Source organism: Sciurus vulgaris (genome assembly GCF_902686455.1).
Source record: "Sciurus vulgaris genome assembly, chromosome: 4".
Classification (NCBI taxonomy): Eukaryota; Metazoa; Chordata; class Mammalia; order Rodentia; family Sciuridae; genus Sciurus; species Sciurus vulgaris.
In genome coordinates, this window is record NC_136464.1 from 56,917,905 (window position 1) to 56,939,577 (window position 21,673).

General features: G+C 42.6%; 1 protein-coding gene and 1 long non-coding RNA gene across 2 annotated transcripts in view; one reads left to right on the plus strand and one right to left on the minus strand.

The window, feature by feature from the left end:
* LOC306658657 lies at positions 1–20,958 on the minus strand. The gene is made up of 3 exons (XR_013763115.1): positions 20,895–20,958; positions 9,875–9,955; positions 1–58 (listed from the first exon to the last, which is right to left on the minus strand). It is a non-coding gene; the product is annotated as an uncharacterized lncRNA (long non-coding RNA).
* The window catches only part of PPA1 (inorganic pyrophosphatase 1), a 25,447-nt gene continuing 15,086 nt past the window's right edge, over positions 11,313–21,673 (plus strand). Inside the window, exons 1-3 of the mRNA XM_079135817.1 lie at positions 11,313–11,495; positions 14,351–14,409; positions 20,914–20,967. Coding sequence (XP_078991943.1) covers positions 11,432–11,495; positions 14,351–14,409; positions 20,914–20,967 — 177 coding nt within the window. The 5' untranslated portion in view covers positions 11,313–11,431. The remainder of the gene's footprint in view (positions 11,496–14,350; positions 14,410–20,913; positions 20,968–21,673) is intronic.

Here is a 21,673-nt window from a genome sequence, read left to right on the forward strand (position 1 = left end):
GTAAACTGAGTAGCATGGAGGCCGAGGCACTTCCCTCAGGTCTCACAGCTCATAAGCACTGACATCAAAACAAAACCTCAGGTTCTGTGGGTTACAGTCCAGCAGGTTTTTTTTTTTGTACCATGCAATGGATTGAACTCAGGGGCACTCAACCACTGAGCCACATCCCCAGCCCTATTTTGTATTTTATTTAGAGACAGGGTCTCACTGAGTTGCTTAGTGCCTCACCATTGCTGAGGCTGGCTTTGAATTTGAGATCCTCCTGCCTCAGCCTCCCGAGCTGCTGAGATTACAAGCCACCCTGCCCGGCTCCAGTGTTCTTAACACTATTCCAAATTACCTGTTTGGAGACTCCCCATTTATAATTATAGAGGGAAGTTTCAACACTATTCTGAATTATCTGTTTGGAGACTCCCCATTTATAATTATAGGGGCAGTTTAGATGAAACTGAATTTTGTGTTCACTCAACAAATTTACAGTCTTTTGAGTCTGAGAATATGGACTGCCCCACCATCCAGTGAAAAGAAACAGAAGAGAAAAATCATAATGTGCTATGGTACTTTTTAGAGTGGAGTCCCACAAGGTTAGGGGACAGTTTGAGGGATGTAAGAAAAGGGTTGCCAGAAGCAGCTTCATAGAAGCAGTAAGGACTGAGCTAGAGACAACCACGTGGAAAGGAGGGTCTGTAACAGGGCGGAACACTCAGCTCTTCATCTTTTTGTTTGTTTGTTGTTTTGGTGTCAGGAATTGAACCCACTGAGCCACATCCCCAGTCCTCTTTTTTTTTTTTTTTTTAAATATTTTTAGTTGTAGATGGACAGAATTACTTTATTTTTTTAATGTATTGCTGAGGATTGAACCTAGTGCCTCACACGCGCTAGGCAAGTGCTCTACCGCTGAGCCACAACCCCAGACCCTCAGTTCTTTTTTTTTTATTTTTTTATTTTTTTTGAGACAGGGTCTTGATAAGTTGCTCTGGCTGGCCTTGAACTTGAGATCCTCCTGCCTCAGGCTCCTGAACAGCTGGGATTACAGGTGTGTGCCACTAGGCCCAGCAGCTAATCTTTGAAAGTTCACACTGGCAGTACATAGAGAGCAAACTGGAGGGAGATGGACCTGAAGACCAGGAAGGTAAGGAGGTATCTGCAGGAATCAGGGCGAGAAATCATGGGGTTGGCTGAAGTAGGGATGGAGAAGAGGAACAAGTTCAACAGCTGCTGGAGAGATCAACTCATTCCCTGAACTCGCCGGCTAGGGAGGACGGGTCCTCACCCCAGATGCTTTCATTGTCATAACAGAAACCTGGTACAAGGTGACCAAGTTAAAAGGGATTAAATGGCTCATACAATGGCAAGTGCAGGGAACCAGGGGAGCCACGGGCTCACAATGTCATCAAAGACCAGACCGTGTCCATTCCTCTACAGTACGTGGCCACTGACAGAACTACATGCTTTCTTGCAGACACACACACACACACACACACACACACACACACACGCACACACAGAAAGAGAGAGAGAGGGAGAGACAGAGAGCGAGAGTCAGAGAGAGAAGTCTCTCTTGTCATGACCTTTCCTAAGAACAGGAGGCAGTTACTGGCTTAAATTGGGTCAGGTACCTGTTCCTGAGCCGACTCCTGTGGCCAGGGGAATGTCACATTCTGAATCTTTTGTTCTGGGATGGGGTTCCCATCAGTGTTAACAAGGATGGGACAACAATGACTGACTTAGATAAATCAAAGCCCATCCTGAAATCCTGGGTCAATGTCTAAGCTAGTTTGGGGCAGTAAGAAGCTGTATCATTAAGATGGTTCTTAGGGACAAGAAATAGAATACTTGGATCAAACTGGTTTGAACACAATAATAGCAACAAAGCCAATTTATTATGTCAGAAAAAAGAAAATCAGAGGCAGGGCAGCTCCATGGGTCAGTTTATCCAGCAGTTCAACAGCGTCAAGAGTTGTCCAGCTGTCGTAGCCTACACCTGTAGTCCCAGAGACTTGGGAGGCTGAGACGGGGGGATCACAAGTTCAAGACTAGACTCGACAATGTAGAGGGATCCTGTCTCAATATAAAAAAGGTTGGGGATGTGGTTTAGTGGTAGAGTATCCCTGGGTTCAATCCCCAGTACCACCCCAAAAAAAAAAAAAAAAAAGTCAAGGTTTTTTAACTTTGCATGTTCATTTTAAGTCTATCAATATTGCCAACAGGGGCTGGGGAGATAGCTCAGTTAGTAGAGCGCTTGCCTCGCAAGCACAAGACCCTGGGTTCAATCTCCAGCACCGCAAAAAAAAAAAAAAAAAAAAAAAAAAAAGAATATTACCAACAGATACCCTTCCTCCATGCTGGCAAATTCCAGGACACTGTCCAGTGGAATAAAGGATAGCCTCTTTCAGTGTATCTCTCATAGAAGAGAACCTTTCCCAGAAGCCTTCATCATAATTCCCCTTACCTTGTCAGAATTATGTCACATACCCACAGCCAAACCTGTCATTGGCAAGGGGGATGGAACCACCACGGTAACAGACTAATCAGGACCCTTCCCTGGGGCTTGGGAAGGCATCACCTTCCCTAACGCATACAGATAGACAGGGGCTGGTGGATGCATCTCTGAAAAACAAGAGTCCTATCAGGAAGGAGGAAGGAGTGTGAACAAGTGCTGGTAGGCAGGGGCTCCTGCAGAGGAAACTCCAGGCTGGCTGCCGGGGCAGACACGGCCTAGCTAGCAGAGATGTGGGGATCAAGGTGGAGATGGTGAGCTCTCTCTTGGACTCAATCATATATATATATATTATGGGTTGACCACTGTGTTCTTCTCAAAACCCCTTTTGCCCTGGCTTCCAAAATGCACACCGTCTCAATTTATCTTCTACCTGGCATTCCTTTTCAGATTCGGTGGTTGGTACCTCTTCTATGACCTTCTAGCCCTGGAATATTGGGACTCTCTGGGGTTCCTTTGTAGGCTCCCTGCTGATTTTCCCTCTATCCCCTTCCTCTAGGTGAGCTCATCTTCTCCTATGGCTTCAAGTGCCCAAACCAAAGGCTCCAGTCAACCTTTCTCTTCTGAGTTCCAGACCTCATATCTAACCACCCACTGAGGACCTCAGCCTGAACTTTAGTCCCTCCACACCCCTATTATCTCTACAAGGTCTTTCCTATTATTTGTCAATTGACAATTATGGCTAATTGTTTTCTTCTGTTTTATATAATGTACTGTGCAGATGCAACATCAAGCCACTTTCTTACCCTGTTCTATTGCTATTCTGAGCCGGTTGTCATATCCATTTTTACTCTCTTCCCCTGATCACATTTGTGATCACATTTGTGTATAAGTGCATGTGTGTATGTGTGTGTGTTGGGGTGGGGGGGCCTTGAGAAACCTCCTCTGTCAGAGGTGTGCAAGACTGGATTACTATTACCAATTCTTCTCTCTCCTCCCTGTGAAAGGAGTATACACCACCTTCTTGCCAAGTGCAGAGTATCTTAGAGGCCCTCCTGCTGATGGGTATACTTACTCACCCCCTAAAGTGGACAGAAATTGTTTATACTAAGCTGTCCAGAAGCTAGGTCAGCATAATGGTTATTAGGAACCATTATATGGATGGTTCAGCCACTTCTCTCTTCCTTCTACCACGAGACCAAGAGATACACGGTCCCTTAAGTCAGGACCCCAGGCTAACGGATGTGTAAAACTGAGCCAAGTCAACCCGTAGCTGACATGCACTCTGAGGAGGAAATGAGTGTTGTAACATTTTGGTGGGAGGAGGGCTGTCTCTTACAACAATGTTATCTAGAAAAATGTACTAAGGGAGTAACTGGTACCAGGAGCAGAATGCAGGCCCGAAATACAGTATGTATTGGCTCCAGGGCTTAAGGGTGACTACCAAGGAAATTGTAGCCTTCAGTCACTAGGAAGGTAGGTAAGGTACCATGTAGCTTCCTAGTTCAGGCAAAGAGGTTGGGAAAGAATTGTTACTAGTGTGCCTTTATTGCTTTTAGCTGCATTTCACAGGATTCTACTAGATAGAAATGAGCTCAGAAAAAAAAAAAAAAAAAAAAAAAAAAAAGGCTGTTTTGTAAGCAAGGATGGAAAGGAAAAGAGAGAACTCAGAAGTTCCATCATTGAGAGATGCAACTATAGTTTATATCTAACCAAGAAATTGAGAAATGCTTTCAGTAACAAAGATGACAAAGTCTTAAAACTTAACCTTGAGACAGATAAAGGGCATAAGTAGCAACTCCCACCAAGTTCTTCACTGGATAAGATGGCTCGGGAAAACAGATTCAGAGCCTCCCAAAGAGGCCTGATAAATTCAAGTTACCTTAGTAATCATGCCTAGAGAGAAAAGAATGACAGGTGTGGTAACTGGCAAGTGCCACATGCTGAAATCAGATAAAACACTCTCCGTGTTCTTAATTGCTGTGTGAGGCCGAAATGTCCCTGCCTGGGTTAAAGGACCCAAGACCAAGAACAATCTTGCATTCACAAGTTTTAGTGGACAGGAAGAAGGCTGAAAAAGCTACTCAGGTCCCAAGGAGTGTACACATTTTCTAGATAGAGTCATGAAGAATAATGGAAAAGAATGGACCTTTCCAGAAGATAAAGCTCTGAAAAATGATACCAGAGGGCTACCTTCAGGCAGCTGATGCAGAACCGAAAAAAAGGAATGTTTCCTATTATACCCGGCATGATTTTGGAATTCCAAGAATGAGACGTGGTGTGTGCCTCCCACTCTGTTTATGAATGGCAGCATTAATTTCTGTGTTTATTCTTTCTTGGTCCCAACCACTGCATATTAAGTATGGATGGAAGAGTAGATAACATTTGTTTGCTTTTAAGTTCATAAGTCCCTGGTTTAAAAGAAGCCATATCTGGACATAATGTAGAAACTATCGTAAGACACTGAACTTTGACCCTGTTGGTATAACTGTTTGAGACTTTTGGGTGACGCTTTTTGGGGAGAGAGTATTTTTCCTATAAAAGTAGGAAGATGAACATTTGTGATCAAGAAATTAGATTGTGATAGAGGGTATTACTGTTTCCAGTTGTTTCTCTCTGTAAGAGAATTATACATAGCTATTGTTACAGGCAGATATGAGGTGTCCCCCCAAAACTCATGTGTGAGACAATGCAAGGTTTAGAGGTGAAATGACTGGGTTACAAGAGCCTTAATCTAATCAGTGAACTAATCTCCAGAAAGAGATTAACTGAGTGGTAACTGCAGGCTAGCAGGGTGTGGCTGGAAGAGGTGGGTCACTGGGGTGTGCCTTTGGGGTATATATTTGGTGAGCTCCTCTCTGCTTCCTGGGTGCCCTGCTCCCAGCTGCTTTCCTCTGCCACTATGATGTTCTGCCTCACCAAGAACACTGAGGAAGGGAGTTAGCCTTCTATGGTCTGAGATTTCTGAAACCATGAGTCCCCAAGTAGACTTTTTCTCCTCTAATTGTTCTTGTCTTTTGGTCACAGGTAAAAAAGCTGACTAAAACAGTTTGCACTGCAATACCCCCTAGAGGAGGTACATGACCCAGTGACATCAGGCAAAGTCACATGACCTATAGAAGTGACACCTACTCTATTTTGATCAAAAGCTCGAGAGCCTGAGAAAATGATTTGCCGTTGTCCCCACTCTGTACTAAGACAAAGATGGGGGGTGCTACTTCAGTCTGAGTGTGAGCATGGAAAACATATGGGGCAAAGCCATAGCTGGCCCTTGGCACCATCACGTGACTTGAAAAAGAAGGAAATGTTCATTCTGATAAGTAACTTGAGATATTTATTTACTTATTTTTGTAGTACTAGGGATTGAACCCAGGAGTGCGTTATCATTGAGCTACATTCCCAGCCCTTTTAAAAATTCTGAAACAGGGTCTCACTAAGTTGCCAAGGCTGGCCTTGAACTTGTGATCCTCTGCTTCTGTCTCCCCAGTAGCTGGGGTTTACAGGTGTGTGCCACTGTGATGGCAGTAACTGAGATCTTTTATATTATTTGTTATAGCAGCATAAACTAGTAAAAGCTGACTAACACAGCTGGCTTCCACTTGGGCCCAGCTCATGGGAGACCCTGGCAGGAGACTGGAGGAGGCGTGACAAAGGGAAAGAACAGTCTTCCCTCCCTTGCAGCAACTCCATCTCCAGATAGATAGGCCCCTGAGCTCCTTCCTTTGGGTATCCTGCCTCTTACCTCCAGTCCCACCAGCCTAGAAGCAACAGTGGCTCCTGCTGTTGCTAATCTGTTTGGCTACTCTGCTCCAACTCCCTGCATTAACGTCCCTCTGCCTGAAACACTTTGTGCGGTTTTTACCTGCACATTGTGTTTGGATACACGACTCTTACAAATTTTGGAGTAACTACTGATCACAGTTTCCTTAAACTTATCTTTATAATTAAAGATGTATTTGATTATACACTTTTTCTTACCACCTTAACTATCTTTAGGTGTAGACCTCATTAGCCTTCCGTATAATCACACTGTCGTACAACCATCACCACCTACCATCTCCACAACCTTTCCATTTTCCCAAACTGAAACTGCACAGTATTAAATGAAAACTCCTAATTCCTCCCTCCCCCCCGGGACCCTGACACCACCAGTCTACTTTCCTCATCTGTGACTTTGACCGTCCTGAGTTTCCTGTGCAGGCGGAATCCTCCAGCATGTGCCTGGTTATTTCATTAGCCTTAGGTCTTCACTTCACCTGCACCAGAGCACGTATTGAAATTTCACTCCTTTTTCAGGCTATCGGTATGTTTGAGCCAAGGTGTTTTTGGTTTCAAGTAACAGAAACCTGGGTTTAACTCAGTTTTATAGTTTAAACTGTAAGGAACTTATTATCTAACCCAATAAGATGCCTGGGGGTAAAGCAGCTTCAGGGTTGGTTAAGTTGGTAGCTGAAAGTAATCTCAGAACTTCTCGGGTTTATTTCCACCTTTGTGCTGTTAATCTCTGCCTGCCGTCCCAGGTGAACTCTCCTCATGCCTGACAGCTCACAGAACCAGTGCAGTAGCACTAGCTGTTTGGATCAGCTTTTGCCAGATTATGTTGTTATAATGAACACTCCCCAGAATGTCTGTGGCTTGTACCAAGAAGTCTCTAGAAGTATTCTTTTTTTTTATAAAATATATTCTAGTTGTCGATGGATATTTATTTATTTATTTTTATGTGGTGCTGAGAGTCAAACCCAGTGCCTCACACATGCTAGGCAAGCGCTCTGCCACTGAGCCACAACCCCAGCCCTCTTTTTTTTTAATTATTTTTTTTTATTGTAGGTGGATGCAATCTTCCTTTTATTTATTTTTATGTGTTGTGAGGATGGAACTCAGTGCCTCACACATGCTAGGTGAGCGCTCTACCGGTGAGCTACACCCCCAGTCCAAGTGTTCTCTTTTGAAAATGAGGAAATACTTTTTCAGAGACCCTTTAGCAATTTTCCCTTCGTCCCACTAGACAGAACTGTATATTTTATGTGCCTGAACACAAATCACTGGGGACCATCATTTTCTTAGCTTATTTAAAACTCATTCCTGGAGGATGGAAGAGGGGTTGGCTACCCTGAAGCCAAGGTGTGCACAGAGGAGAACACTCCTGAATGAAGTCGGGATTCTATTAGGAAGGAGGGGACAATAAGACCATGGCAGGCAACTAGCAGTGTTTGCTGTTGCGGTCACACTCCATCTCCGATAAGGCACCTCAGTAAATGACACGCCAATCAGTTGTTGTAGCCAGAAACCTGGAAATCATCCTCAAACGTCCATCTTTCTCATCACTTCCTCCATCAATCAGCGATCAACTCCATCTAGAACACAGCTCTGGGTAGATCTTCTGTTCCCTAAGTCAAGAACACCAACATGATCCTTCACCGGGGCCATTGCAGCAGATTTCTCCTTGGTCTCTCTGCCTTTGCTCTTGCTGATCCAAGTTCTGAGCTGCTGATTTTTAAAAAAAATACCTTTATTTGGTGTTTTTAGTTTTATGTGGTGCTGGGGATTGAACCCAGTGCCTCACGCATGCTAGGCAAACACTCTACCACTAAGCCACAAGCCCAGCCCTGAGCTGCTGATTTTTAAAGGCAAATCAGATTATGTCATTTTCCCATTAAAAACCCTTCTTAGATGTCCCTACGCTTCTGGGACAAAGTCACAGACAAGTCCATGCCTTCCAAAGCCCTCTGTCATCTGATCCAGATTACTTCTCTGGCTTTACCTCTTACTAATCCATTTTCTGGCTTCTGCCTTGTCCCCTTCACCTTATTAATCCATTCTTACAGTTCAGGTCACAGACTAAGGGTCATTTCTTTGGAAAAGGTTCTGATCCCATATTGCAATGCCCTGTACATCCTCTATCACTGTACTCATCCACGTTTATTGTAATTATTTGTCGTAGTCTGTCTCCCCATAGACTTTAAGTTCTGGGAGGGCTAGGACTATGTTTTTCTAAGTGCTATACCCCTACCACCCAGCACAGAGCGCGGCCACAGTATTACATAAAACTTGCAGACTTGAAAGATTTCAGGTTATTGGACCTACAGGGGGTAGTGGACTCCAAAGATACACATGGGATAATCAAGAGAGGGGGCATTTCTAGAAACAGAGAGAAGAAAAACACCGAGGAAGATACAGAGAAGACTAAGGGGAGAATAAGGAATGAGTGGCCAGAGAAGGAGAAAGAACATTAAAGGAGCTAGTCAGGTGCTGTGGCGAAGGCCTGTAATCTCAGTGGCTCAGGAGGCTGAGGCAGGAGGATTGGGAGTTCAAAGCCAGCCTCAGCAACTTAGTGAGGCCCTAAGTAACTCAGGGAGACCTTGTCTCTAAATAAAATACAAAAAGAGGCTGGGGATGTAACTCAATGGTTAAGTGCCCCTGAGTTCAATCCCTGGTCAAAAACCACAAAACCACAACAACACAATAAAAAGCATTAGCAGAGAATGCAGTCACTAGCCAGGAAATTAGAGGTATCCAACAGGGGTCACCCACAGCAAAGACGATCGGACACGGACTGAAAAGTGACACAGGATTTGGTTACAGAGCAAGAAAGACAATGTTGGAGAATGGATTCCCATTCATCAAACTGATATTCTTGAAGTATAATTTTTCTATTCTCTGGTCAGGCAAAGATTCAATAAACATCTAGTCTGGGGCAGGCACTGGAGACCTGAGAAACAGAACAAGTCCTCTTGGCTCGTGGGGCTCACTCGCTTGCCTGCTAGGGAAAGCTACAGGAGGCAGGGCTGGGGGTTGTGTTGGAGCTGTGCTGATGGGCTCTCCGAGGGTACTCAATGCGACCAGAGCCGGTGTGCACATCCAGAGGTCAGCGGGACTTCATCATCCTGCTCTGAGCTGGCAGGAAGCTAAAGGGAAAGAGTGTGCAGCACATTATTATTGCATCATTTCTGCCTGTTCATAAGTCAGTCAGAGATGAGATTCGGGTTTTTCTGAGATAATTGGTACCATCTGTTCAAAGGCAGGAAAATAATAGAGCAGTTCAAAGGTACCGCCCCTGCAAACGCTCTCCAGACTTGATCCTACTTCACTGCTCACTCTGCAGAGATTTCCCTAACTTTCAGGCCTATGCCGACTAAACTATTGCACCACTATTTTTTTTTTCCTTGCCCTTTTATTCTAAAACAGTGTGGTGCTGTGTTCAAAAGGTCAAGGAGTCCAGTCTTCTCAAAATTAACGGGTGTCAATGGGGTTGGGAGTTGGAGACCAATAGGGGGACACTAATTAGAATTTTATCTCATTAAATTTTCATTTAATACTCCTTTTATTTTATGTAATAGACATTGTTTTGAAAAAAAAAGTTTCAATTGCTTTTAAGGCAATTAATGCCCTAGAAAAGCAATATTATTAAAGAGAGCCGGGCATAGCGGTATATACCTGTAATCGAAGCAGCTTGGGAGGCTGAGGCAGGAAGATCACAAGTTCAAAGTCAGCCTCAGCCATTTAGCAAGACACTCTCTCTAAATAAAATACAAAAAGGTCTTGAGATATGGTTCAGTGGTTAAGTGCCCTGGTTCAATCCCAGGTACCAAAACAACTGCCCCCCAAAAAACAAAAAACAAACACAACAATAACAAAAAGCAATACTGCCTATCAGTTTTTAAAATAAAACTAGGCATGGGGCTGGGAATGTAGCTCAGTGGTAGAATGCTTATCTAGCATGTGCGAGGACCTGGGTTCCATACCACAAAACAACAACAAAAAAACCTAGGTAATCTTTGAAATATGAAAAATTATTTCCCATTTTATAAGTAGGATTTTGAATACATTTTTTTCTTTTTACCATGTAGTTTGGTAAAATCAGTGACAGAAAAAGATCTGCTTCTAGCCTCAATCAGACTTTACTTTTGGGGGTCTGGCCTGACAAGACGGAGCAGAAGTAGGAAAACAAGCTCTAAGGAGCCTATTCCTGAGATAAATGTGCTCCAGGGACTTTGAGCTCACGCAGGAACCTTCCCAATGCTTCCATCTGAAGTCTCTGTGGACCTAGGGTGGGTTGGGCAAGCAGTCTCTAGGTGGGGGGTTGGGAGGACAGAGTCAATCTGTCCTCACCGGGGAGAGCAGGAATAATAAATTACATTCCCTGAGTGTTTACAAGGAGCTAGGCTTAAGAGGTAGCCATTAAGAGGTGTCAATAATATGCTTGAACTTTACTAAAATATAGAGAAAAAGCTCACCTTTTAAGACCGCAAGCGGAGCCTGGCACAGTGGCACATGACTGTAATCCCAGGCACTGGGGAGGCTGAGGCAGGAGGATCTCAAGTTAAGGCCAGCCTTTTCAATTTACCAAGATCCTCGGCAACTTCATGAGACCTATCTCAACATAAAACATAAAAAGGACCGGGAATTTAGCTAAGTAGGAAAGGGCCCCTGGGTTCAATTCTCAAGAAAGAAGAAAAGGAAGGAAAGAAAGAAGAGAGAGATGGGGGGGTGCAGAGAGAGAGAACTGCAGGTAGGGCCCTGTTGTCTGGGAAGCAAGTGACTTATCGCCTCCAGAGATTAGAAATTGCTCTGCGGGAAGACGCGAGAGTCAAAGGTGAGCTCCCTGCGTGCGTGGTGGAGAGGTCAGTGGTCAACTGCCAGTTGGCCTCCGCTGCCAGCTGGCGCTCTTACTCTTTACCCGGCCCTAGCTGGAGAACAGCGAGGCGGGCGGGCGGCTAGAGAAAGCCCAAGTCAGAGCCGGCACCGGCCACGTGGCCTAGGCTCGGAGCCAGGGGGCGGGGCTGGGGGCGGGGCCTGGCGGGCGGAATGCGTCTGCGCGGGTGGGCGGGACGGGGGCGCGGTGGGAGCGCCGCCCGTGCGGCGTAAAAGTCGGCCCCCACCGGCCTGCGGTCCAGCCCTCGCGGTGCGCAGGCGCAGGCTCTCTCCTTGTCAGTCGGCGCCGCGTGCAGGCGGGTGGCTGTGTGGCGGCGGCGGCGACTTGTCTCCGGCACCATGAGCAGCTTCAGCAGCGAGGAGCGCGCCGCGCCCTTCACCCTCGAGTACCGAGTTTTCCTCAGTGAGTGTTGGCGGCCTGCGGCGCCTCCCTCCCCCCGGCCGCCCATTCATTCCCGGCCTCGCCGCGCGCCGCGCTCGGCCCCTGGTCTCTGGCGCGGGCCGGGCTCCTCGGGAGCGTCCCCGGGGCCGGGCGGGCGGGACGACAAGATTCGCCCTCTGGCCATCGCCCTCTGACGGGGGAGGCTCCCCTTTCATCGGCTTGGCGGGACCCGCATCCGGATCGGGCTAGTTTTGTAGGAGTCGGGCTCGGGCAGGGTCTGATGGGACAGGAATCCACCGAGTCACCCTAGAAAGGTGCCCGGGGTAAAGCAATCCCCGTAAGAGGATTGCCGTCTTGAGAGCCGGGCGGAGGGCGGTGACTGCCCACAGACCTTCATCCCTCCGCCCTGGTTCAGATTGTGGGCGCCGAGCCGGGTCAAGTCGCGCTCCTCCTTTTCGGACTGGGAAACTGACCCGGATCACGCGCGGATCCGCCTCGGAGGTTGCGCTCCCGGCTCTTGCGCCGCGTGTTTTTCCGCAGCGCCGATGCTGGGAACGCGCCTTCTGAAACAGAAAGCCTGCGCTCCAGCTAGACAGGTGACGTCAATCCGAGAAGCACGAACGAGCTAGTGCCAAGTTTTTACCGGGTGCGGAGGTCGGCATCCAAGGGTTCCCACCCCGAGCCCTGCACTGGGAAGCGAGCGGGCCGCGCGTAGGCTGGGCTCCTTGTTCCTGGGCGCACGACCTTATCCCTTGTAGGTGAAGGAATGCTACCCGGGATTTATCTTTGTCTTACCCTCTCACCCTTAGATACTAGAAATAGATTAATGGCGATAACGGAGGCGTTAGAAAAAAGGTGTCACCGAAGTCGCTTCTATTTTAACCTCTTTCCAGTTTTATGTAAAGGAAATGGGCAGGTGCGGGTACCTGTTAGTGTATGAAGGGCTGGAAAGGAAGAGTACCGAGAGAATGAACAAAGCACCTAGCAAAACATGGCCCTGTTTGAAAGGAAAAGGAAAGTGAGCTCTAAAGCTTACACATCTAGTTGAAGATTACCAGGTAAAATCCAGGAAGGGTGGGACTCCCCATTTTATTTAATATTGGAATTAAGCAGCGAGGGCAGTGCAGGAATTTTTGACTAATAATTCACAGAGCTTTATTTCTGAAAAGTGTTGGCTCCAGAATTTCCTTGTAGAATGGGCTTAGAGAAGTGACTGGTTTCAAGGTTAGGATATCATCTGATAATTATCTTCAAGCTATACAGGCAGGACTGACAAAAGTGTTTTTAATTAGGTTGTGTATTGACAGTGAGTATTTGATGGCTGATAAGGTAGACCAAAACCACTCCTTGACTTCAACCCTAACAAAAGTAAACTATCAAATGGAACTCTCTGGAATTTAAGAAATATCAATAATTAGAACTATGAATTATTTTTGATACCAGGGATTGAACCCAGGGACACTTAACCACTGAGCCACATCCCCATCCCTTTTTCATATTTTATTTTGAGACAGGGCCTTGCTGAATATCTTAGGGTCTCACTAAGTTGCTGAGGCTAGCTTTGAACTCCCAATCCTCTTGCTTCAGCCTCCCAAACTGCTGTGATTACAGGCGTGCACCACCATGCCTGACTTGAACTATGTAATTAATTTTACATGCTTTCTGTAAATCAGATTTCTTAGCTTCCTTCCTTAATATGGAAAGTAGTTTTTTATCTTTATGTCAATCTGTTTAAAACTGATAAGTATTCTCGGTATGGTGATGCATGCCTGTAATCCTAGTGATTTGGGAGGCTGAGGCAGGAGGATTGCAAATTGGAGGACAGCCTCGGCAGTGTAGTAAGGCCCTGAGCAACTTAGTGAGACCCTATCTAAAAAAAAAAAAAAAAAAAAAAAAATCATATCTGGGAATGGGATGTAGCTCAGTAGTAAAGTGCCCCTGGATTCAATCCCCAGTACAAAAACAAAACAATGTAACACTGATAAGGGTCTGATAAACTATGAAGTCACCATTGACTCTGAAGAGATCCTTACAGGTTTGGGGACAGTCACAAGTTTTCCTGTTCCACTTTGTTTTTTAAAGTTGATGAAATGCAATGTGGATGGATTCTTAGGTCTTCTAAGAACAGAATAGTGAGAAAGGTGTGTGTGTGTGATTATTGTTTGCTTGCGGTGCTGGGAATAGAACCCAGGTAATTGCATATTCTAGGTAAGCCTCTCTACCACTGAGCTACATCCTCAGTCCTAAGGAAGTTTGAAAAAAATTGACTTTTTTGGATAGTTGAGTCTCTAGAGTATAGAAATTACCTGCAAAGGAATTGTTGCAACTTGATTAGTCTTAAAAGCCATTATGGCCATCTTCTTAAACGTCACTTAAAGCAACATGATTTATGATTTAGCAAATAAGTCTCCCTTCTCTCCAGGTTTTTAATAAAAGTTATATAAACATTTGAGTGGTATAATATCAGTCAAAAAAATTTGATCACTTTCTGTATATTAAGCATTGCTAGGTTTGGGGGATGCAAGGCAGTTCCTATTCTCATAATAGGTTTCATACATGCCTACAGAGCGTATTGGGTAAAAAAACCCAGTCTGGGAGGAAGCTCAAGAAAGGTGAAATATACAACCAGATTGTTTTGTTTTTGGTGTGGGAATAAAATTTTGGTATTTAAAAATGTGTCCTTCAAGCCCTCAATACCAGTGACTCAGGAGGCTGAGACAGGAAGATCGCTTCCAGGCTAGCTTCAACAACTTAGCAAATCTTGTCTTAAAATAAAAAAGACTGGGTTCAATCCCCAGTACTAAAAAATTAAATTAAAAACAGAAATGCATTTGGCAATGTAACCACAGTAATAACCTTTTAAATTTATCTTGCAGAAAATGAAAAAGGACAATATATATCTCCATTTCATGATATTCCAATTTATGCAGATAAGGTAAGGCATCTGTCATTTGAACATGATCTTTTTACTCAGATTAGCTACTTCTACGTACGGATTGTCTCTTAACAAATGTTTAAAATGTCTCATTGTGCTGAATGAAACGTTTATTGACCAAATAAGAAATCAGTCTGTACTATCCCCCAGCCCTTTTGATCTTTTTTTTTTTTTTTTTTTTTTTTTTTTTTTTAATTTAGACAGTCTCACTAAATTGCCCAGGCTGATTTGAACGTTTGAGCCTCCTGCCTCAGCCTCCCAAATAGATGGGATCACAAGTGTGTGCCGTGGCACCTGGCAAGAAGTCAGTCTTAAAACCAGATTATTCAGTTAAAGAAGCAGTTGCACCGTGGGGAAAGATTAGAGAAATAGGAGCAGATTTTTTTAGGCTGCCTTGTTCAAAAAAAAAAGAAAAGAAAAAATTACGTTGGTCTTTTCTGTGTGTGTTTAGAACTAAAACCTTCGTACAACCTTAGTAGTTTAAAACTGAACCAGGTGGCCAGCACAAAATCTTGACTGATATTTCTTCAACATAAAAATGAATCAGTTTATTCAATGAATACAAGAAAATTTAATACTTTTAATGGGCTAGTAGAGTGAAGATTTGTAAATAGTGTTAATAAAGGTAAGTACATCCCCAGCCCTTTTTTATATTTTATTAGAGACAGGGTCTCACTGAGTTGTTCAGGGCCTCACTAAGTTGCTGAGGCTGGGTTTGAATTTGGAATCCTCCTGCCTCAGCCTCCTGAGTTGCTGGGTTATAGGCGTGCATCACTGCACCCGGCTAGTGATCTCTTCTTATATGTACTAATGAGCTGGAGAAATCTAACTTTAGCAGATTGATACATTTACCATAAATTAATGAGAAACTTTACTTTTCTAGAAAAAATATTTACAACTACATATAAAAAAAAAAATTATAATCCTTGGGTAGGAGGATTACCAATGACTTCTTTGATTTTGTGGGGTTAGGGATAGAAACCAGGGCTTTACACATGCTAGGCAAGTGATCTACCACTGAACTGTATCCCCAGTGCATATTTTTACTTCAGTTATGTTAAAAAAAAACAAATAGGTTTTTTGTTTTTTATTCTTCACAGTATAAGTTTGTACTGTGTTTAGGAACTTGACACAGGACATATATCTGATTGGTTTTTATACCTTTCATATTTCTTTTTTCTTCAAGAAGGAAGTTTGATTCACATTGAGTACAAAGCTTTTTGAGTTAAAAAAGCTGCATAGGCTACTGACCTTCCTTGGCTCGATGTTGATACATACTACCTGTCACATTGCAATGCATGTGTAGAATAATAGTAAGATGAAATTTTTTTCCTCGTGCATGTGCAGTCTTACTGTTTTTTAGGCTTGACTCTTAGAACTAGACGAATATATTGTACTGCACTTCTGCCAGGAAGTTTGCTTAAGTCCTATCAACACTTGGACACTGGCAGAAAATCCAGTTTACATGTTGCTTCAGAGGAGCCAGCCTGAACTGGTCCCCAGTTGGAGATGAGCGCATGGAGCCCTAGGCCAATTATGTGCCATAGTTATACAGGAGGGACCTCTAATTGGCATGTGTTTTCCTAAAGGAGACTCGAAATTTTATCTATTCAGGAACTATTGCATCTGATTTCCTGGGTGTTGATGAATTGCAGAATCGTCCCTGCCTCTTGCATTGCCCTTGTTTGATTGGTTTGAGTTATCCATTTGTTGCATAATAGTATTTATGTCATATGTAAAGAACTTTACTAGTGTCTCAGGCCATTCTGAATAAAGAAGAGATATGAAACAATGACCCTAGGTTTATTAATGGTACCCTTGCATGCAGGTGTGCTGAGAAAGGAAAATCCCTTGACATGTAGTTGATTTTTGTTGTCCATAATAATTGGACAATGTTCTAGCCAAGACCAGAATGATCATAGAAGTTGGTGGTACCTCCTTTTATTGCTCCTTCAAGTCTTCCAAGATGGGAAACCGAGATGACCTTTTGGGGTTGTGCAAAACATCTTTGCTCAGTCACCCTGTGACACTGAACTCTTTTAGGGATTGCTTGTGTCTGTGATATGGCTACTCAGACGAGGCTTCTACCCTGTACCACCCTGTGCTGGCTCAGAAGAATGAGCTCTTGGGACAACTCTGGATTTCCCCAGTTGTCCAGAACCTAAGGACCTTGGTGCTTCTGATTCCTGCTCAAGAAGCTGGAAGAAGCTCTTTTGTTTTGTTTTGAGGGAAGTTGTTGAAAACATAAACAATGGTGTGGATAATAGAAGTTAATTTTGGATTATTAACCCCCCCCCAAATGTTTTAGTTTGTTAAAGAAGAATGTGATTTCCTCCCTTTCTTTCTAATTCCAATGTGATTACGTTTACATGACACATTTTTGCGTGTGTGGTCATAATCTTTATCCCTAATGTGGTAAGTCATTTGAGGTAATGAGGGGATGTCATTAATAAGTAAAGATTTACCTTTAACATGGTCAGTTCCACTAAAGAAAAATGTCCAAAGGTTTGTGTATTCTACTGTACATCAGACTCTTTTAGTGTGAGCAACATCTAATTTGGTTATGCCATTCAGTTATCAAGTTAGCAGGCCTGGAAATTCTTGTGACTCAGGTGGATTATGTCAAGATCTAGTGGGTGGAATAGGTGAGGACAAGGAGTTGCTCAAATTTTTTTTTTAATTGTAGGAACACCCTTTGCTTTGCATCTGTTTGGAGATCAAATATAAAAGTATCGGTAGCTCAGGAATACCTTAGAAGGTGGAATTTCTAAGATACCAGGAATTTAAAAACCCCAGGTCATAGTAAACAATATGAAACACTGGGTAGATAAAGATGTAAATCTTAAAGTGCTCAGGCATCAGGACTTGATATTATAATTTTAGAAGGTTGGTGTTTTTCTAGTTCGTGAACCTTAAATGTTCATGTTAAATACTAGTTCTGACTATGTAGTTTCTATTTGTTTTTCCTGGACTTGTTGGGAACAATGAGCAATGTATGTAAATATGGAATTGTTTCTTCTTTCCTTCCAAAAAGAAAGTCAAGCTTCTAATCAAATAGGTTGTTTCAGAAACTTAATATTTTCTGCAATTTTGGTGCAATTGTGCATTTTTCTTGGGGGGAGGTTCCAGGGTCAGTCATTGCAAATGATAGAAAAGTTTGACCACTACAAATGTAGGCTCTTTTGCTTGCTTTTATAAAGAAGAGAAAATAAAAGAGATATGGTTAGAATGTCTATTTGCAAAATTTAGTGATTTTGAAGTTATCTGAAGGGGAAAAGTAGGTGTTTTGAGTGCTCACAATATTTCATGTTTCAGTGCATTTGGAATTGAATTAGGGATACTCAACCAGTAGTGTCTATGTAACTATTCCAGAAGCCAAAACCCTCTGAAATCAAGTGCTTCTGGTCCCAAGCATTTTGGGTAAGGGATACTCAACCAGTATTGCTGAAAGTCTTGTGTGTGTATGTGTTTGGTTTTTTAACTTTAATAGGTTAATTCATCTTCTTCTGGACTTTCAACAAAATTTTTGAGCAAATTTCTTTTTTTGGTTGACATAAATCATGTTTTCCTTTGCTTTTACAGTTCTAAATGGGGCACAATGGTATAAACTTTGTTCATCATATTTCCTTTCAATTATTTAAAAAAAATTTTTTTTAGATGTTGATAGACCTTTATTTTATTCATTTATTTATATGCAGTGCTGAGAATCGAACCCAGTGCCTCACACATGCTAGGCAAGTGCTCTACCACTGAGCCACACCCCAGCTCAGGAATCCATTTACTTTTAACAACTGGAGAGAATATCTTTCTATAATCATAAAACCAACTTTGAAGCCTAAACTGAAAAATCAATGTTAAGAGCCATTTTTGCTCAGTGAGCACTGAATAAAGTAAAATATTCTTGGAATGATGGAAATTCTGGAATACCTTTTCAAAAGCACCATTATGGGCTGGAACATTTCCTTATTAATTATGTGAACTCTAAAAATTTTTTAGTTGTTGATGATCCTTTATTTATATGTGGTTCTGAAATTCGAACCCAGTGCCACATACATGCTAGGCAAGTGGTCTATCACTGAGCTATAATCCCAGCCCCTATGTGAGCTCTTCTGATAGGGATTTTGTACACCTGAAGTTCAAAAAAAAGGGTAAAGCTGTTTTTGTTTGGTATTAGCTTCATCATGTCTAATCCCTAGATGATGTTAGAAGAAAATTCTTTCTACAACCACCACTGTCTTTTGAAAACAGTTAACTTAAAAATGAATGGTTTCAGAGGGTGATTTTTATGTTTCTTTCTAGGCTGGCCTTATTTCTTTCTGAAGTTATCTAGAGAAATACATGAAGAATCAACTTAAAAATTCTAATTTCAGCCACTTGTATGATTCTGTGATAAAACATGTCATGTTCACTAGGCTTTAGATCCAGTGTTGGAAACAGATCACAAGTCATGAGGAATACATCATTCCTGGGTTCAATCCCCTGTGCTGCCCCCAGAACCCCACCCCAAAAATTTGGTTTTCGGTGCTTAGTTGATCTTCCATGTAGTAACAGCTCCCCCTTGTGAACCTTTAGGATATTGCTGCTGAAAACTTTTAAAGCCCTGACCTTGTTTGCAGATCTTTTGTTTTCATACCTGGGAAATGATATTACAACAATTGTTACATTTTCTAAACCATCTGGTTAGTACTTAACAGGAATACAGGAAGAGAGTGGTTTATTCAGTCCCAGATTTAAGTAAAATCTGTTATATTGGTTTTATGTTGTATTCCATAGGCATCAGGAGGCTTGCCAGAAACCCATAGAATACTTTAGTCTCCCACAAATTCAGAACTTAAATAAGTGACAGAAGTTTTATAGTTTTGAATATATACCTGTGTAGCTTTTCTGCTTGGTTAAAAACAACAGCAAGGTGATTACTGACTTGAAACCTTTGACGTATTCCCTCATAGTTTATCAGCCCCTGTTTTTTCATGCAAAATAGTAAAGGTGTACTTCTAAAAAGTTGTGTAACTAAGTAATTTTCATTTTATTTTATTCATTCATTGATTGAGCCCCAGGTCTCATGCATGGTAGGCAAATGCTCTACCACTGAACTACAGTGCCAGCCCTATTTATTTTTAGATGGAATATCACTATGTTGCCCAGATTGGTCTCAAATTCTGCAATACAAGTGATCCGCTTGCCTCAGTCTCCTGAGTAGCTAAGACTACCACCTTGCTCTAATTTTCTTTTTCTTTTTTCTTTTGGTAGGGCTGGGGATTGAACCCAGGGCCTTCTACATGCTAGGCAAGTGTTCTACTCCTGAGCTATATCCCCAGTTCCTTCAAGATAGATATTTGTGTGGGAGGGGTGGGGGTACTGGGAATTGAACCCAGGGGTGCTCTACCATTGAGCTACATCCCTAGCCCTTTTCATCTTTGATTTTGAGACAGGGTCTACACAGAATTGCAGAGTCAATCTCAAACTTGTGATTCTCCTGCATCAGCCTCCCAAATCGCTGGGATTACAGGTGTGCACCACCACACCCAGCTTAAAGATATATTTTTGATAAGAGTGATTGCAGATTAAGTTCCATCTGTACCCTTGTAGGGGCTATAAACAGAAAAACTCTCTACAAGTTTTATTCCTTGGTAAAAATTGTAGTCTGTTTAAAACTCAGTTTTAATTAGAAAACCAATGCCAAGTCCATATTTAACTTGATGTGCAAAATGAGATGACAAAGTATGATGCTTGAAGTATCTAGGAATTTTCCCCCAAATGTATCATCTACTTTTTTTTTTTTTTTTTTGCGGTGCTGGAGATCAAACCCAGGGCCTTGTGCATGCAAGGCAAGCACTCTACCGACTGAGCTATCTCCCCAGCCCTCATCTACTTTATAGTAAACAATTTAGGGGGAAAAGAAGTTAAACAACGCACAACACAATTTAACCACTCTAAGCTAATTACAATAGAATTGTCTTTGCCTGATATTTTTGGAATATGTTTTTCTTTAATGTCAAACGGACTTCTAGGCCTTTTTTTATTTTCTAAAGCAGTCAAATTTGGAGAATAATGTGAGTAATCTACCTGTATAATTTTGTTAAAGTATTATCAAGTAATTGGGCTGATTTAGGGGTTTCTCTCCCCCACCCAGTACTGGGGATTGAGTCCAGGAATGCTCTCTTATTGAGCTACATCCTCCACCCCGCAAAATCCACCCCCCCCCCCCTTTTTTTTTTAAAGACAAGGTTTCACTAAGTTGCTAAAACTGACCTCAAATTAACAATTTAACTTTGGGGGCCTGGAGTTGTGGCTCAGTGGTAGAGCGCTTGCCTAGCATGTGTAAGGCACTGGGTTCAATTCTCAGCACCACATATAAATAAATGAATAAAAATAAAGGCCTATTAATATCTAAAAAATATTTTTAAAAAACACCAATTTAACTTTAGAAGAAGCAAGCATGCTTCCCAAAATAAGAGACAAATGAACTCCTGTGCTCATCTTACCTTCTCTTTGTTTTTCCAGGATGTCTTCCACATGGTAGTTGAAGTTCCACGCTGGTCTAATGCAAAAATGGAGGTAAAGTTTCACCTTCAGTATCAGACTTCGATATTAATTCTGATCTAGCCATACTGATTGGATTGAGGATGAAACTTCTGTACTCCAAGTGTTTCTTCTGTCTAGTCCCTGCCCTATTTCTTACTGCCTGCCAGTCTTTCCTCTGTGCTCCCACTAAACTTATCCATTTACTGTTTGTAAACATGTTCCAAACTTTCCTTCCCCACACCTTTGCTTCTGATGTCCTCAAAGCCTAGCATTACTTTTCCTCCTCATTCTTTGTGTTTTTCTGGTACTAAGGGATGAACCCAGGGCACTCTCCAATGAGCTATACCCTTAGCTCTTTTTCATTTAGGGTCTTACTGAGTTGCCCAGGCTGGCCTCAAATTTATGGTCTTCTGCCTCAGCCTTCCAAATTGGTAGAATTTCAGACATGTGCCTCCACCCCCAACTTCCTTCTCTTACTCTTTTACTCTTAAATTCTTTCTTGGCTCCTCCTTAGCCATCCCAGCCATAAGTAATCTCATTGGAATTTTTGTGGTACTTTGTTAATTTATTTCTGATGATTCCTAACATAGTTGCCTTTTTGATGTTTTTGAATTTTTTGGCAGTAACCATGTTTACATGTTATATACAATCGGGTATCTTTTTTTTTTTTTTTTTTTTTTGTACCAAGTCTTGAACCTAGGGATACTTAACCACTGAGTCATATATGCAGCCCTGTGTA